The following is an 18,370-nucleotide window of genomic DNA, read 5'->3' on the forward strand; positions in this document are numbered from 1 at the left end:
GCCAGAAAGTTAAACAGATTTGTTAATCACTTCTATTAAAAAATCGTAATCCTTCCAGTACTTTTTAGGGGCTGTATACTAAAGAGAAATCCCAAAAAGAAATGCATTTCCTCTGATGTCATGACCACAGTGCTCTCTGCTGACACCTGCTGTCCATTTTAGGAACTGTCCAGTGGAGGAGAAAATCCCCATAGCAAACATATGCTGCTCTGGACAGTTCCTAAAATGGACAGCAGAGGTCAGCAGAGAGCACTGTGGTCATGACATCAGAGGAAATGCATTTCTTTTTGGGATTTCTCTTTAGTATACAGCCCCTAAAAAATACTGGAAGGATTAAGATTTTTTTAATAGAAGTGATTTACAAATCTGTTTAACTTTCTGGCACCAGTTGATTAAAAAAAAAAAATATATATATATATATATATATATAAAGTTTTCCACGGGAGTACCCCTTTAATGTGATGTCACCAGCGGTCAGTGCATGGTCCATAAAAAATGCAACATAGGTATCACAAAACTATACTGAAGAGGAGTCCTCTGTTGCCTAGTGTCACAACGTGAGATACATTTATCCCAGCAGGTATATACAGTGTCTCTGAGGGGTACAGTTCTTGCAGTTGCACTGTTCTAAGACATAAGATCATCCAGTGGGAACATTTCCTTCTCCAGCTTTTAAGCCCATAAGTTATAATACTGTGTAAAACGCTTCTATTACCTCCACGTTATTCCCTTTTCAAAACATAGGACCAGCACCCAGATGTGCTGTAGTAAAAGTCTTATTTTACTCTTATCTCTGACCTTTCCCAGCATTCCATGCGGCAAGAGACAATAAGTCCCATGGTCTTCAGGGGAGCGTGGCTATGCTGCAGTGGGTGCGTGGGTAGCAGAGATTTGCAAAAGAAATGGTTTGTACCCACCCCGTGCAGCATAGCCAACCCCCTGAAGACCACTTAACTTAAGACATTGTTTCTGACCACATGGAATGCTGGGAAAGGTCAAAGACTTGCACTACAGCACTTCAGGGTGCATGTCCTGTGCATGAAAACTGGACAAAATCGGCACACAGAGGTAATAGAAGTTTATTACACAATATTATAACGTGGCATTATGGGCTCAAAAGCTGAAGTAAAAAAAAAAATCCTGGAATACCCCTTTAATGTTATTTGTTTGAGATGGGTGTACAGTGGTCCCTCAACATACAATGGTAATCCGTTCCAAATGGACCATCGTTTGTTGAAACCATCATAGTTTGAGGGATCCGTGCAATGTAAAGTGTAGGACAGTGGTCTACAAGCTGCGGACCTCCAGATGTTGCAAAACTACAACACTCAGCATGCCCGGACAGCCAACGGCTGTCCGGGCATGCTGGGAATTGTAGTTTTGCAACATCTGGAGGTCCGCAGGTTGAAGACCACTGGTAGAGGAAGTTGTACTCACCTGTCCCCGCCGCTCCGGACCGTCACCGCTCGTCACCGCTGCCCTGGATGTCGCCTTCCACCACTGTCGTCGTATCCCAGGGGTGTCCCCGACGCTCCGGTAAGGCCTCTGCTTCCCAGGCATCTTTGCTCTCTGTTGCCGCCATCACGTCATTACGCACTCCGCTCCTATTGGATGACGGGACGGTGTGCGCAGCATCGTGATGACGACGATGGAGAGCGCCGACGATGCAGAGGATCCCGAAGAGGACGCGCCGGAGCCCTGAGGACAGGTAAGTGATCATCAGCGGAGCACACGGGGAACCGTAAACGGCTATCCGGTGGCAGCTGAAGCAATCTGTACAGCCGGATAGCAGTTTATGCGATGGCCCCGACATACAAAAGCATCGTATGTTGATGCTGCCTTCATAATGCGATGGCCTCTGAGAGGCCATCGCATGTTGAAATTATCGTATGTCGGGGCCATCGTAGGTCGGGGGGTCACTGTACTTCTATTAAAAATCAAAAAATTTTGAAGTAATCCATAGGAGACTCCGCAATGATGGAATGATTTATCCCTGTAATTTTTTCCCTACAACACAGGTTTTATTTTCGATACATTTTTTTGCAATCACAAAAAACATTTTACTTCACATAAATCATGAACTCTTTTTCATTCGTCAGCAAATGTATATACCCTTATTTTTAAACAGATAAATATGAAAAATAAAAAGATTACTAAAGAATTGCTGATTTCAGAAAATGTAGTCTATGAAGATCTGCTTACAACACAGATAAGCAATTTGCATTGCCACAGTGCGGATACTCTTTATGTTGCAAAAGCTAGTGCAGAATCAAGCATTTTAATTCTATGACAGATTAAAAATTCAGCACAGCTACCTGTTCAATGTGCAGATGGCAGAAACACTACATAATAATTCCTCATTTACAGAAAAGATGCAGCAAAGTAGATGAGCATGAACACAATATTGAAGCTGGCGTTAAACTACTGTAAGGGCTGAAATGGCTGATGGACAAATCTATTGCGCTCCAAAATGGAATATTAAATATGCACCTGCTGTTTCTGCAAGACCCCACCGACTGTGGAAGATTTACAACAAAGGGAAAACACTGTCTTTAAGACATAAATGGGATAGAAAACACAAGATCGGATTTGAAGCCTTTGTCAGGATGGAACACATATGGAAATTCACTTATCAAAGTTTGAGTACATTCATTCAGATATTAAGTGAACAAGAAGAAAAGCCAGCAAGGAATCCACAATGTAAATAATGATGCTTTTGTTTAAATTGCTTGATATTTATGTAGGTTACAGGTGCCCACATACCACCTACCGTTCACTCTATACACAAACCTTCATCTCAGCCAAGCGTTCGTATGTTCCAAATGGGGAGAACAAAAAGGGAAGTAGCTGACAGCTCTGGTGGCTACTTATCTCTTCAAAAACATAAGGGTAGGGCAGCTAAAATCCAAAATGCCCAATCCTCAATAATATATATACATACACACACACACACATATATATATATATGAAAAAAAACTCAATGGCCCTCATTTACTATTGCAAACCCGACAGGTTTTGTCGGGTTGTGTGCCAGATTCTGCGCCTGAATTGAAAAAACCCAGACTAACTCTCCATTTTGCGAAGAAAACCTGAAAAGGGGGAGTGACCCCCAGGAAAAGGGGCGGGGTTTCTGAAAAGGGTCGTGTTCCCGACATTTTCACAAAAACCCAACATATTTACTAAGGTTTCCACATAAAATGTGGTGGAATTGAACTGAGGAAAACCAGACAGATCAGAGCATGTGTAAAAAAAAAAAAAAAAAAAAAAGTGTAGGGAAAGTGCAAAATTTAGGGAAACCTTAGTAATTACCATGGAAAATAAATTGTAGGGAATGAAAACCCACAAAGAAACCTACACTCCACTCTTAGTAAATGAGGGCCAATGTGTGTGTATATATATATATATATGTGCATGTGTGTGTATATAATATATATATATATATATATATATATATATATATATATATATATATATACACGTGTGTATATACCGTATTTATCGGCGTATAACACACACTTTTTAGGCTAAAATGTGCGTGTTATACGCCGATAAGCCGCTGCAGTTCAATGATTTAAAGCGGGCGCTTTAAATCAATGAACTGCAGCGGCTTTGCAGGTGCAGAGACAGCCAGCGCTGCCAGCTTCTCTGCCCCTGCCTGCCCTGGGGTCTAGAGCCCTGCTGGAGGCTCTTCTCTCCCCCTGGCTATCGGCGCCGCTATCCGTTCTCTCCCCCTGACTATCGGTGCCGGCGCCCCATTGCCGGTGCCGATAGCCAGGGGGAGAGAAGCGGCGCCGGCAATGGGGCAGCAGCACCGACAGCCAGGGGGAGAGAAGGGGCAGCGGCACCCATTGCCGGCGCCGCTGCCCCGTTGCCTCCCCCCATCCCCGGTTGCATAATTACCTGTTGCCGGGGTCGGGTCCGCGCTGCTTCAGGCCTCCGGTGTGCGTCCCCTGCGTCGTTGCTATGCGCTGCACGGCGCCATTGCCGGCGCCGCTTCTCTCCCCCTGGCTATCGGCGCCGGCAATGGGGCGCCGGCACCGATAGTCAGGGGGAGAGAACGGGCAGCGGCGCAGATAGCCAGCGGGAGAGAGGGGCCGGCAGCAGGGCTCTAGACCCCAGGAAAGGCAAGGGGAGAGAAGCCGGCAGCGACGGCCTCTCTCCCGCTGCCTTTCCTGGGGTGTATCGGGGTATACATGCGCACACACATGCACCCTCATTTTACCATGGATATTTGGGTAAAAAACTTTTTTTACCCAAATATCCTTGGTAAAATGAGGGTGCGTGTTATAGGCCGGTGCGTGGTATACCCCGATAAATACGGTGTGTGTGTGTGTGTGTGTGTGTGTGTGTGTGTGTGTTCCAGCATCACGTCCAAACGGCTAAAGATATTAAATATTTTGATAATACTTGGTCACATGTTACTTATATGTCCACTTAAAATAAAGGATAGTTAATTTAACCCTTAACTATCCCCATTTGTGAGGGTCAGGGTTTTTGTTTAAAGTCCCATGCAAATCAATGGGAAATGTCCGTACGGCTGGAGATATTTCAATACCTGGTACACATATTACGGGTCGAGATAGGAGGCCAAGATAGGACAACAATATATGAGGACAGGATATGAAGAAATCAAAAGCTTCCTCTGTTGATTTTCCTCCACAACAAGGATTAGGAAGTAAAAACTGGGCAACGCCGGGTACTCAGCTAGTCCTTATATAAACTGTTGAGGAAGTTTGGTTCAGCCAATTTTTCAATAATGAGTATGGGGCCCTTTACACCTTATGCACAAAGCAGGGCAAAGGGACTGCATAACTCCTTGTGTGGTGTACACATTACAGGGCTTACATACACTTACAGGGCTATACTGCAGCCCTTTATGCCTCTATACAAAAATAATACAGCTATACACATGAGGCAGAGCTGTTTTCACCTTCTGAAAACAAGCGCAAAAAACAGCCAAAGTGACAGTTCAGACCCTAGAGCTCTTTTGCAAGGCTCAACCTGTTCTGTAAACAAGCACTAATCTTGTAGATTAGCACGTCTTTGTAACTTTGAAAAAATTGTGGCCCCCAAAAACTAACAGGCACTTACACTGCTCAAGCATTGCAGGAGTAGAGGCAATCGTTGGTGTGGCCCTTTGCTGCAGTCAGTCGTTGGCTGATAATTTTGACAGATTAAAATGATGTGAGCATGTACTCGTTCGTCAGCTGGTTGCTGGCCCTATTATACAGGGGGATATCTGCCTGGTCAGCCAATAATTGGCACATGTAACACAGCCCCAACATTCCATATAACTTGACAGATCAGCAAACTAAACAGAATTTCATGGAAGACAACAATGCAAATTTTTATTGAAGGTGAGCCAGAAAATCCTCAATGTAATGCAACATGGGAACATTCTCAAAAGCCAATCACCCTCATCACGTAAGGATAAAGACTGTCTTCATGAGATAACGCCTGGAATGTTATTACTACCTCCATAACCCAAATCACATTTTTACATTAAGATAAAGGGTTTTTGCATCAACTTGATCTGCTCAGTCAGAAACAACCAGTGGGAACAGTTCTTTTCAAAAAAAAATACTGTAGCTTAAAGCTATGAGCACTCTCAAAAACAAAAATTCTGCTTACATTTGCCATATTTTTATCAAGGTTTACTCTGCGCTTCAGCTTCTACCTTGACATTTCAGAAACATATTGTAAAAATGAAGCCTGTAAATCTTTGGGAAATAGAACTAAAATAGAAAGTAGTACAACTATATATCCATTTCATTCACTGTCAGTGACATGCCATTGGCATAGAGCAGTGTTCCCCTAGGGTCCCTGCAGTCACATGTGGCTCTTGGGCCCGGTTCATGCAGCTCCTTAGCCAGGGATGGCTTTAAAGATTATTGTATCTAGTGGCAGTAAGAATTGATTACCTAAAGGGAACAAGTCACATTGAAAATGCAAACCAATTTGCTTTCAGGAGGATGTGAGCTCTATATCATGAGCTTTAAAGAGCGTTTATTGTTTCAGATAACACTGTGTGTACCTGAGAAATGACAACATTTCTGTCCATTACTTTACCTATATGTGACATTTTACAGAACTCTGCTTCTAAGAGGGCAGAGACTCTCTGCTATGATGTCTCCCTTACACAACACCTACCACATGCACAGAAGCAGCAACAATATGGTAGACATAACAGAACAGTAAGGAGCAGTATCTCCGAATCTGGGGGTGAGGAAGCATAACACTATAAACCACAAGTGTGTGTTTCTTTCTCTCTCTGCAACTGCTCCCTGCTCTTCCTCCTCCTGCCTACCTCAATGAAGCCTAATAAGCAGCAAATGTAGCTTATCTCTAGGAGAAAACCATCTAAGAAGACAGATTTTTACAAAGAATGGAAAATAAGTAACTAAATAAGACAGTGGGGGGGGGGACAAAGAAGAAGGAAGAAGAATCTCATAAGGTTACAAAGAAAAACACATATTTTGGTAATAAGATATTAGGGTCCTGCAGTTTGGCCCTATATGCAAGAAAGCTCCTAGCTCACCTGGTAAAAGAATATCTTACTCTACGACATGCAGCTACACATTGATTTGCTTTGTTTTTTTCTTTATGGAATGGTGCAATTTGCCACACTATTCCATACATGTTTGTTTGTTTTATACAGTTTACAGGCAAAGATGCCACTATATGCCTACTGGAGGTACACATTGGGAAATGCAGTGTGAAAGTACACATTCTAAGTTTCTTATCTTTGCCTGTACTATTCATTTATAGAAAGTATGTGGAACAATAGTGACTCTCTAAACTTCACACTAGGGTCAAAACTATATCACTGGCAGTTAAAAGTATATATAGTACTAGCTAATGCTTTTTACCTATCACACATCTTTGGATGATGAACTTTCTACAATATGAGTTTTTCCTGCTACTAGAAAGTGGCCAGCTTAAAAGGGGTACTCCGGTGGAATTCTTATTATTATTACTATTATTATTATTATTATTTTTTTTTTAAATCAACTGATTCAAGAAAGTTAAACAGATTTGTAAATGCTTTCTATTAAAAAAATCTTAATCCTTTTTCAGTACTTATCAGCTGCTGTTTGTTCCAGAGGAAGTTGAGCTCTTTGTTGTTCTTTTCAGTCTGACCACAGTGCTCTCTGCTGACACCTCTGTCCATATCAGGAACTGTCCAGAGCAGGATAGGTTTGCTATGGGAATTTGCTCCTACTCTGGACAGTTCCTGACATGGACAGATGTGTCAGCAGAGAGCACTGTGGTCAGACTGAAAAGGAAAAACACAGCTTCCTCTGGAACATACAGCAGCTGATTAGTACTGGAAGGATGAAGATTTTTTTAATAGAAGTAATTTACACATCTGTTTAACTTTCTGGCACCAGTTGATAAAAAAAATAATAATAATAATAATTCCACCCGAGTTACCTTTTACCAGTATTTTAGGACATTTTAAACACTGAAAATACATGCACTGGTTTTAAAGGGGTACCCTGCCCCTAGATTTCTTCTCCCCTATCGAAAGGATAGGGAATAAGATGTCAGATCGCGGGGGTCCCGCTGCTGGGGACCCCTGGGATCTCGGCTGCAGCACCCACCTGTTGCAGCTTCTGGCAGTGCTGGAGGCTCTCATCCTAACTCCTTAGGACCACGGTGATGGGAGATCGTGATGTCACGACTCCGCCCCCGTGTGACATCACACCCCACCCCCTCAATGCAAATCTATGGGAGGGGGCGTGACGGCTGCCACGGCCCCTCCCATAGACTTGCATTGAGGGGCGGTGCGTGACATCACACGGGGCGGAGTCATGAAGTCACGATCTCTCGTCACCATGGTCGGGAGCCGAAGCCTCCAGCGTTTCTGTGAGCGCAACAGGTGGGTGCTGCAGCAGAGATCCCGGGGGTCCCCAGCGGCGGGACCCCCGCGATCTGACATCTTATCCCCTATCCTTTCGATAGGGGATAAGATGTCTAGGGGCGGAGCACCCCTTTAAGTGCAAAATTTACTATCTAGAATACGAAAGGGAAAACTAAATTGTAATAGCTGTATACAACTTACAAAAAGATTACAATACTGGAATGAAATTCAAATATCTAATATTTTCACCTTTAAAATTTACTCTGATGTGTCGCTGCCCATTGCACAACAGTAATACAAGCATTACGTGACCTCAGAGGCAGGTTTTAAGACCATAGCAGTGAACATCACTGGGCTAGTGAGAGGCTGCCACAGCCAAGTAGAGCAAAAATTTTTTTTTTTTTTTACTTCTGGTAGAAAAAAAAAAAACCATAAATATGTCAACCCCAGGCTTTGATTAAGTTCTTTTTGCCCATTTATAAAGTATTCCCAAGGATATTCACAAGTTTATTACAATTTATCATTGTCCACCAAATTGGTGTATGGATACAAACAAGTTGACAGATTTCCACCAAAATGTTAAAACTTTCTATTTGTAAATTAGAAGACAGAATGGTAACCAAAGTTTACTAATTGTTTAGATTTTACTTAGGGAATTTCCCTAATCTATTGCAGATCCAGACCCCCGTCATTAACACTCCTGTCATCATCACCCTCGTCATCATCACCCCCGTCATCATCACCGCCTGTCAATCCCTTCATCAGTGGTCTTCAACCTGTGGACCTCCAGATGTTGCAAAACTACAACTTCCAGCATACTCCCTTTAGTTTTCTACTCGGACTAGTAACGTTACCTTCACGACGACACACAGTGACGTTCATGCGCAGGGACATCACGGACGTCTGCTGCGCATGGACGTCCCTGTGCATCATCATAAAGGCAACGTCACTAGTCTGGGGCCAGCCCGGAGCGGAGAAGAGGGCCTCCTGGTGAAGATGGACAGCCCGGAACGACTAACCCTCCCCACTGGATGGTCCCTGCAGCATAGATGGCCCGGACCAGCTCACCCTAACTTCCCACCAAGGGGAGGTGAGTAGAAAACTAAAGGGGGGACTGGATGATGACGAAGGCCGCAATGGTCTTCAACTTGCGGCCCTCCAGATGTTTAAAACTACAATTCCCAGCATGCCCGGACAGCCAATGGCTGTCCGGGCATGCTGTGAGTTGTAGTTTTGCATCATCTGGAGGTCCGCAGGTTGAAGACCACTGAGAAGGGCTTGACAGGCGGAGAGTTCACTCGAGTATAAACCGAGGGGGGCGTTTTCAGCACGAAAAATCGTGATGAAAAACACGGCTTATACTCGAGTATATACGGTAATATAGATTTTTTTAATGTACAAAACTATTTACAGTATTTCTGCTAGCTTACAGCTGTTTGAGATTCCATTCCTTATCAATGCATGGCTTTCACTGAGTAGGGAGTGTGAGGTATCATCCTAGGTAAGCTATCCATTTACATTTGTTGCCCAAGGACACATGAAGAAGAACAATAGACTTAGCTGCCTTTAAGCCTAAAAATTGTACATGTGGGCTTAATAATAGACTCGATCCTTATTGCCTTGTTCATAGAGGGCAGACAGCTGTGCAAGAACTCTGTTCATGCAAGTTCGCCAAACTGTAAATGATAAAGTTCTTTGTTTAGGTAGCAAGGTTGTGTCTGCAAATACCATGAAAGAAGCCTGAAAACAAAGAGTCTAATGATGTACCATACCACCAAAACTGAGAACTTAGGAAGATAATGCTGACATCTTCTATTATTACAAAACAACATACCAATGCAAAAGAAGGACAGGCATAATACCTTAGATTTCTACAAACAACATCCTAGAGTGCAGCACAATAGACAAAGTCAGTATGTGTACTTCTACCTATTGGTTACTTACAGTATGTGTAAATGTAAAACCTAGCTTCTATACTACAGGTTAATTCACAGCAACTGGGCCCTTTCAGACCAAGGATCTATTACGTAGATACATTTGATATGGCAGGAGACCCCATTAAGAAGCTTAGAAGATTATTAGATCAAAAGCCCCATTCACATAAAAACACCACTATGTACTGTAACCATAAACATATATTAGGAATGAACAATCCATTAATAAAATACTGTTCCCTGGTATTAACATATTTGTTTCCAAGTTAAAGAGATACTGTGGCCATAAAAAAAAAAAAAAATTACCTTCCTCAGTAGTTGTCATTCCGACAGCTTCCGGTCCCTGCTGCTCTATGCTGCTTCCTGGTTGCTGTTACACTTTGTCCCCACAGCAACTACCTGCTTAGTTAATCACTGCCCAAAGTGCTGATCTACTTTACAGGAGCCAGCAATGAGCAGATGAGACCAGGAGCCATCAGAACAGCAGCTGCAGGAAATTGGGGAAGATGCAGTTACTTATTTATAGCACCCTAACCTACCCTATATACTCTAGTATAAGCTGACCCGAATATAAGCAGAGGCCACTAATTTCCCCCCAAAAAACCCAGGAAAAGTTATTGGCTCGACTATAAGCCTAGGGTGGGAAATACATCATCCCCCCCCGTCATCATCCAGACCCCCGTCATCACCCCAGTCAATCCCTTTCAGTGGTCTTCAAACTGCGGACCCCCAGATGCTACAAAACTACAACTGCAGGGCCTTCGTCCCGTTTAATCATTCAGACCCCCCCCCCCCCTTTAGTTTTCTACTCACCTCCCCTCGGTGGGAAGGAAGGGTAAGCTGGTCCGGGCCATCTATGCTCCAGGGACCGTCCGGTGGGGAGGGTTAGTCGTTCTGGGCTGTCCATTTTCACCGGGAGGCCCCTCTTCTCCGCTCCGGGCCTGCCCCGGCCTAGTAACGTTGCCTTGACGACAACGCACAGGCACGTCCGTGAACAGCAGACGTCCCTGCGCATGAACGTCCCTGTGCATCGTCGTCAAGGCAACGTCACTAGGCCGAGCCCAGAGCGGAGAAGAGGGGCCTCCCGGTGAAAATGGACAGACCGGAATGACTAAGGGTGCATTTACACCACGTTTTGTACATAAGGGTGCCGGATCCGGCGGGGGGAGGGGCAAACCGGGCGCTCCCGTACCCGGCCGGATCAGCCTGTGACTCCATTTACTTTAATGATCTGACCGGAGTCAAACGGTGACTGCGGTCGGTTCAGTTTTGACCCGTATGCGGTTTTGGACCGGACCTAAAACCGCAGTATAACCGAGGCTGTTTGTTTATGGTAACCAAGTCTACATTCATCAATCTCACTTTTGTATCCAAAAACCCAAGTTCTCTTGCATCAGTTTTAAAAGTGAATTTTAAATTCATGTCGTCAGCACTGTTTAGGGTGGAGACAAAGTCCGCATGACTATGTGTCCCCCAAAACAATGAACACGTCATCCACAAAATGTCTGTAGCATGCGATGTATTTCAAAAATTGCTTTTTTCAGAGAAGATAACTTTTTATCAAAGGCGGCTACATATGGGTTCGCCAATGTACAAGCTACTGGCGTCCCCATAGCCACTCAGCCCACTTGTACCATTATTATTATTGGTAAAAATGAAAAGGGTACTCCGGCGCTAAGACATCTTACCCCCTATCCAAAGGATAGGGGATAAGATGCCTGATCGCGGGGGTCCCGCCGCTGGGGACCCCCGTGATCTTTCACGCCGCAGCCCCGTTAGAATCAGCCCCCAAAGCTGTCACACCCCCTCCCATAGGCTTGCATTGAGGGGGCGGAGCATGACGTCACACAGGGGCGGAGCCGTGACGTCACTATGCTCCGTCCCTGTGATTGCCAGTAATCAGACCCGGAGCATCAATTTTGCCTAGGATTTCTTTTTTGTAAAACATCAATACTCCTCAAGCAAGCTATTTTGTATATATTTGTTTTCCTGACCAGGTCATTTGTTTTTAATGCACAGTGGTCTATTAATGTGATTTTATGTGATCTTTATTAACGCATTCTGCTCTGATGTCATACAGGTAGGGCATTATAACCACCTGAACGTGAGATCAGAGACGTGGTCTGATGAAGCGCCTGTAAGAGGCGTGAAATAGCTCTTACCTTTCCCTGGTGTGCTGCATCCACACTTGTCCGCTTTTATCTCTGCATCATGCAATAAAGAGTTTGTATTTTTGCGCATTCTATGGTGGGGAGTGCCTCCTGAATCTACTATTCAAGTTTGCATTTAAATATATTATCTATGAAAATAATTGGTGGAGAAAAAAAGATCTTTTCTTACCTAAAGACTGGTAGAGCTCTGTCATTTTGGGATGATCCCAGCAAGTTGTTTGAGTATCATGACTGCAAGAAAAAGAAGAAAGAAAAAAAAAAAACATTACCCTGTTGCCCCAGACCAACCATTAACAAATACAAACAAAAACACATTTAGGGCTCATTCACACTAGTGGATTTCCTTTCAAACTCACAGCATGTTTCCTGCGGCTTTGAAAGGGGTGGGCTGTCCATGGGAAATTTGGCAGTCCACTGTGGAAAATCTGCCACAGACCCCAATAAAGTCAATAGGGTCAGCAACAGATTTTCAACAGCGGATATTCCACTTCCAAAAATCTGCTGCGGACAGCCCGCCCTTTTCAAACTCGCTGCAAGTTTGAAAAATAATACGCTCGTATGAACCCACCCTTAGGGCAGGGTCACATGTGCTGTATTTTGCTGAGGCGTATGTTTCTACCCATTGAAGTCAATAAATTGACTTCAATGGAAAGGAAAATATGCAGCAGCAAATGTGCATAGTATGGTGCGTGTGACCCTACCTTATTATATAAATGACCTGTAATACAGTGCCCAGTCTGCTATGCAATACTTTACTTATTTGTGCCTCCAGTTTCTTATATGATCTAGAGGAAGATAAAGTAACTTGCGGAGCTTTGGAAGCAAAATGAATATTCTGGCCCTGATTTACTAAGAGTGGAGTTTAGGTTTTGATGTGTTTTTTGGTGTTCAGACCTTTTTGTTTCCCATGGTAATTACTAATTTACTCCACTTTTGGAAACTTTATACATACCTTAAAAGTGCAGTGTTTTTATTCCAGAAAATTCTCATGATTTTCAGAGTGGTTTTCAGAAAAGACAAGTGATTTTGGATGAAATGTAGGGAACACGCGCCCCTTTTCCCGAAAACCATGCTCGTAGTTTTTTTTTTATTTTTTATTTTTTTTTCACTCTAAGTGTTTCAGAGTCTGTTGGTTTTTTCTGTCACACATTCTGTTGTACGGTTCGTGTGACAGAATATAGGCGCACAACCCGACAAAAAGAGTCGGGATGCTGTTAGTAAATCAGGGCCTCTGTGTTGCTTTTGTATTAAAATATACAGTTTCGGACAAATACAAAATTAAAAGATTACTTTTATTCTTTATATATGCATTAATTGACAACATGTTTCGAGGGAGCTCCTCTCTCTTCGTCAGGACCCTGTGCTATTTTTTTCCCTATTGCTCAATCAGTTCCATATGATAAGAGAACTGACAAAAACCTGCATGCCATAGAAGAGGCTTCCAGGGGATGATAAGGTGTCACACAGAGGAACTATTTAAAAGCATCACTCAGTACCTACAGGTCCTTAATATGCACAGTATGTACTCCAAGTACTGGTGTATACCTCAGTGCCATGTGCATGACCAATAAAGGGTATTTGCACACAGTACTAGGTTTTTTTTTCTTCAAAAGAATCCGCATAAGATGTCCAAGGCTAAACTCTTGCTATAGATGTGCCAAAGATGCAGTGGATCTACGCAATGACTCGGCTATTTGTATATAAAATTTTATAAGCACAGGGAATGTGTGCAAATAAGTGGCACATTACATATCCTTTTTTTAGTGCTGCAGATTAAAATTAATGCTAGAAATTTCTAAATGAATGTGAACAGGGTTGCTAAAAAAAATTACTGTAAACTATCGAAGCTAGTAACAGAGCTAAAACATGGTCACTGGGAGATAGGAGTTCATGAATCCTTTAATGTGATAAGGAACCTGCAGAATTCTAAAAATCTCATGTAGCTGTTCAGCAAGACGGGATATAACTGAAAATCATTACAACTGAAGAATCTGCAGACTTACAATGTAAACCTATGTCGAAACGGAGAGTGACACTTTACAGGCTTTTCTACCCTTGCCAATGTCTGCTCCCACGGCCACGTCAGATTACAAGAACTCTCAGTACCTGCATAGCGAACAAAGTGAATCGTTCTATTCAACATAATGAAAGGCTCTGATGTCTAAAGCAGCTGATCTCTGACCACAGTCACTAGTCAATGTCTTATTACAAAAAATTTCAGCCATCCAAAGTAATACTTTACAGTCTCCCCACCAAAATAAAAAAAAGATGTGGCTATAACAAACCACATGACAGATCCAGATCCTATACCCACTGGAATTATAAAAGTTACTAATGTCTGAGAACGAGCATGCAACACTGTTCGGACCCCATATCTGCATGGGGAAACATGAGTCCCTACTACTCCATAGCGACGTACAGCATGGGACCACACCTCTCATAGACCAATAATATGACTGTGTGCATAAGACCAAGAAACAGGTGACTACTAATAAGTCATACACAGATGTTTCTTTCACAAGATCCTCGCACATTAATAGGAATACGTGACATATAGTCATGTTGCCATGGTGTGAATATATGATCAGTAGAATTTTGATGGCACCACTTTATAATGCATAGACTTTCCATGACAGCCAAGCTGAAGTTTTATTACAACTTAATCGTTTATTTTGTCTCTCAGTATGAGCCAATTACATTGATAGGTTGTTTTCCGGCCCTAAGTATATGCATTTATCACTAAGAGCTCGGCTGTGTTTTGGTAAGGTTTTAGAACGGTTATTATCTTTGAAGAATGACTCAATGTGTGGATAAGTACAACAATAGGCTTGATATATAGAAACTCCTAGCAGCTTTTTTTTAAGGACACATTAAAAGATAAAATAAAACTTAAGGGATTGAAAAACTTTTTTGTAGCAAAAGATCCAGCATTTGTTAAATGATGTTCCAAAAATACATTTTAGTTCAAATGCTCAAATCTATGTTCCCTTTCACATATGTTCGATTTCCAGAAGATTAAAGTGTCGCTTTGTAGCTTGTTTACTGCTGATAAATCCACAGGGCAACAGCAGGGAATTGTAACTTCCCACTCCCCTGCAATCTTACTATCAGATAAGCTCTGCATGTGCAGGGAGTGATCCAATAATAGGTACATATTTTGTGCTTAGATCTGATAGGTTAGAACAACCAAGAGAGAAAAAAGCGGACCTGGCACTGGCCGGGCAAGGTAGACAGCCTATCAATGGGATGTATATGTATAGTCCCAACAATAGTAGGTGTAGAGGCAAAATCAGGTGGAGGTATGTGCTTGCAGGTGGGTGGTGCTCACATAGGAAATAGTGTACTGTCCATAATACATCAAAAAGATGAAATGAATTGGAGCAACTCCCCCAAGGACACCAGTGGAGTTGAATACGTCAAGGCTTTACTCCATAGGACAACGTGGTGAAGCACACGGGAAGGCTCAGATGTACGAGTGGGGGAGAAACAGACAGCAAATGGGCCACGGTCCGTAACGCGCTCTCACAGCGTGGCCCATTTGCTGTCTGTTTCTCCCCCACTCGTACATCTGAGCCTTCCCGTGTGCTTCACCCCGTTGTCCTATGGAATAAAGCCTTGATGTATTCAACTCCACTGGTGTCCTTGGGGGAGTTGCTCAAATTCATTTTGTCTTTTGGATGTATTATGATCTCATAGGTTAAACGTGTGCATACAAACACACAACGTGTTACAACAAAAGCAGCTTATGTACACAAATGCAAGCATGTGTTTTCATGAAATCCCATACCTAATGCAGTGTGGAAAAATTCACACAACTGTGTATAAAGGAATCCTGTTCTCAATGGTATCAGCCCAGATGCTATGGTGGGATCATGACAAAGAACAAGGCAATTAATAGTTTTCTCTGAATTACTGGCATGTCCATTAGCAATTAATCCCTGCTCATTTATTGCTGTCCTGACACGACACTGACCTAAGTGTATGGAATAGTAGTTTACCTCTGGCCATAGCTTCCTTCTTTGAACTAACATGCAATTATTAAAGCTGGTGCAATTTCAAAATATTGTCTTATTACCTGTAATCACACCATTCCCCAGAGGGGGCACTTTGGGCAACAAATTCTGTGAAGCTTATTTCCCACATTTACGAAATCATAAATTGTATGCAGCTGTTGCATCCTGCCATCATGAAAAATGTCAAATTTATTTTGGTCTGTTTTCTGAGCCGTAAAACGGCCAAAAAGGCTGGTTTATTGCGTAAAAAAAAAAAAGAACAAAAAGGCTTTTTTAATTTTTTTTCATTAGGTTAAATGGAATCAGGCTGGTAATTCCCATTCAGTAAGACAAAATCTATCCAGAGGTTCCGAGTGTGGCCAATGGAATCATTCAGTACTGGCTGCACTCGGAATCTCCGGCTGGATTTTGTCTTACTAAATGGAAATTACCAGCCTAGTCCATTGAGTGTCATGGAACGCATTATTAAAATAGGACTATTTGGTTAGTTTTTTAAAGTAATAAACCATCCTTTTTGGCAGACATTGGACAGTATTTCGGATACCCTAACAATTCCAATACAGCTAGACAAAGTAGATTACAATTTGGAGCATTATCCATCACAAATAAATATGTTGGAAATAATGGCACAGGGCGCTGTTGGTGCTCCAACATGCATCATCCCCATTGATTGCAATTCATTTCCAAGCAGAAAATGGCAGAAAATTCTGCCAAATGCACAGTACAGCAGAATTCCAATAAAAACAATGACAGGCTGCAGTACCAGAATTCCCAAGCAGAATTCTTCCGCTGGATTCCGCTTAGAAAGTCCACCTTAAAAACCTTATCTACACTGCTGGCAGTACAGACCTTCTACCGCAAGTCTGCGCAGCTTATCAATCCTGTGTCTACATACTCTTGAGGAGCCACATTAGTAAATCAGTTACATGCCCCCTTCATCCTTAGTGGAGGTTTCATTGAAAAGTTATGGTATATCCTAGGATACCCTCACTTTCTGTGATAGAAATACCCATTTAAGAAGTCAACAGATTCCCTACCAGGCGTGTGCCTAGTTGATGAATCTGCTGCCTGCTCCACTGGGGAAAGAGACCGATGTTTGTTCAGATAGTGTACCACTTCAAATAAATCTTTCCCACTCTTCTAGTTCTATAATGAAAATATCCATCTTTCACACAAACTGGTAGTCTTCAAACAGGGAGAAAGTTGAGAAAAAAAGACAATTATTACATTTACAGGTAAGGGGGCTCCTCTTAGATTTAGCTTTTCTCCTATAACACCAAATTTATTTTTGATGGTTAGAAATTATTTAATTCACTACAAAACTATAACAGGACCAGTAGAATACAGACGTTTGAAGTCAGATACACCAAAAGGGTTAAACTAAACACGTTTGTTCTACTCCCTTTAAGATGAAAAACACAGAATTAAAAACTCACCTTTTGTTGCAATTGAATTTTCCAATTTTAATCTTTATCCAAATCCCATTTATTTACTTTAAAAGCTCTTGTATAATGTGCATTAAATGGCCAGGAGTAAGTAGTCCATGGAATGAAATGTCATTTCAGTAAGCATTAGCATTCTACTTTACTCAGATAGAGAGCATAGTAATATTACTATATCAGTGCAGGTTTATAATGTAGTCACTAGTATTGGACTAGATAAAGTATGTGCTCTAGTGACTTCCAAATCATAGGGGAAAATGTAGGTATCACTTATCTACTGCAGAGTATAAGGCTCCTCACTTTCCAACTGCTTATTTGGTCAACCTATTCACAAAAAACTTCATTTACTGCTCTCCATATTATGTATGTCCATATTATGGTCGCAAGTCCTGGTCTGACCATAGGTCTAAAGACCCAAACTGACAGCATCATAGATCCCTATGACACTATCTGCTCGGGTCATTAGACCAGTGGTTGGGCTGGAGAGAATACTGAAACTAGCATACAGGTAAGTCCACACAGGTAGGAGGGTTACACAGCGAAATACAGTAGTAGACAGGTAGATTGGACTTTCCACATCAAACCACATGCTGCAGACATTTTATGTATGGAAACGGATCTGCAGTACAGATTTTAATATTCACATGTCAATTTCTGTTGGATCACGCATTGATTCTTTTGCAATATTTCCCCATTGCATTCAATGAGTAAGTGAAAATATGCATTTGCAGCTAAGAATTAACTGCAGACCCAATCCTCTGCTGCATAGATGTGGACACTTCCCTGATCCTCTTCCAGTCTCTGTTTACCTGGCTCTGTTGATCATTGTATTAATATGTAATTGCCGGGGGGGGGGGGGGGGGGGTGAATTCAAAGGTGAACACACTACTACTTTTATTAATTTAATGTATTTATATATTTGTTTTTTCAAATGGTACAATAGCAC

General features: G+C 42.3%; 1 protein-coding gene across 7 annotated transcripts in view; it reads right to left on the minus strand.

Annotated features, from left to right (window-relative positions):
• Nucleotides 1-18,370, minus strand: part of DMD (dystrophin) — a 2,642,350-nt gene that overhangs the window by 148,145 nt on the left and 2,475,835 nt on the right. For 5 of the 7 annotated variants that reach the window (XM_056556147.1, XM_056556148.1, XM_056556149.1 and 2 more), the window contains one exon: nt 12,139-12,200. In XM_056556147.1, coding sequence (XP_056412122.1) covers nt 12,139-12,200 — 62 coding nt within the window. Of the gene's footprint in view, nt 1-12,138; nt 12,201-12,921; nt 13,053-13,972; nt 14,147-18,370 lie in introns of those variants that run through there. The other 2 variants (XM_056556151.1, XM_056556153.1) reach the window with 2 other exon arrangements.

The sequence above is a fragment of the Hyla sarda genome, chromosome 2, assembly GCF_029499605.1.
Source record: "Hyla sarda isolate aHylSar1 chromosome 2, aHylSar1.hap1, whole genome shotgun sequence".
Lineage (NCBI taxonomy): Eukaryota > Metazoa > Chordata > Amphibia > Anura > Hylidae > Hyla > Hyla sarda.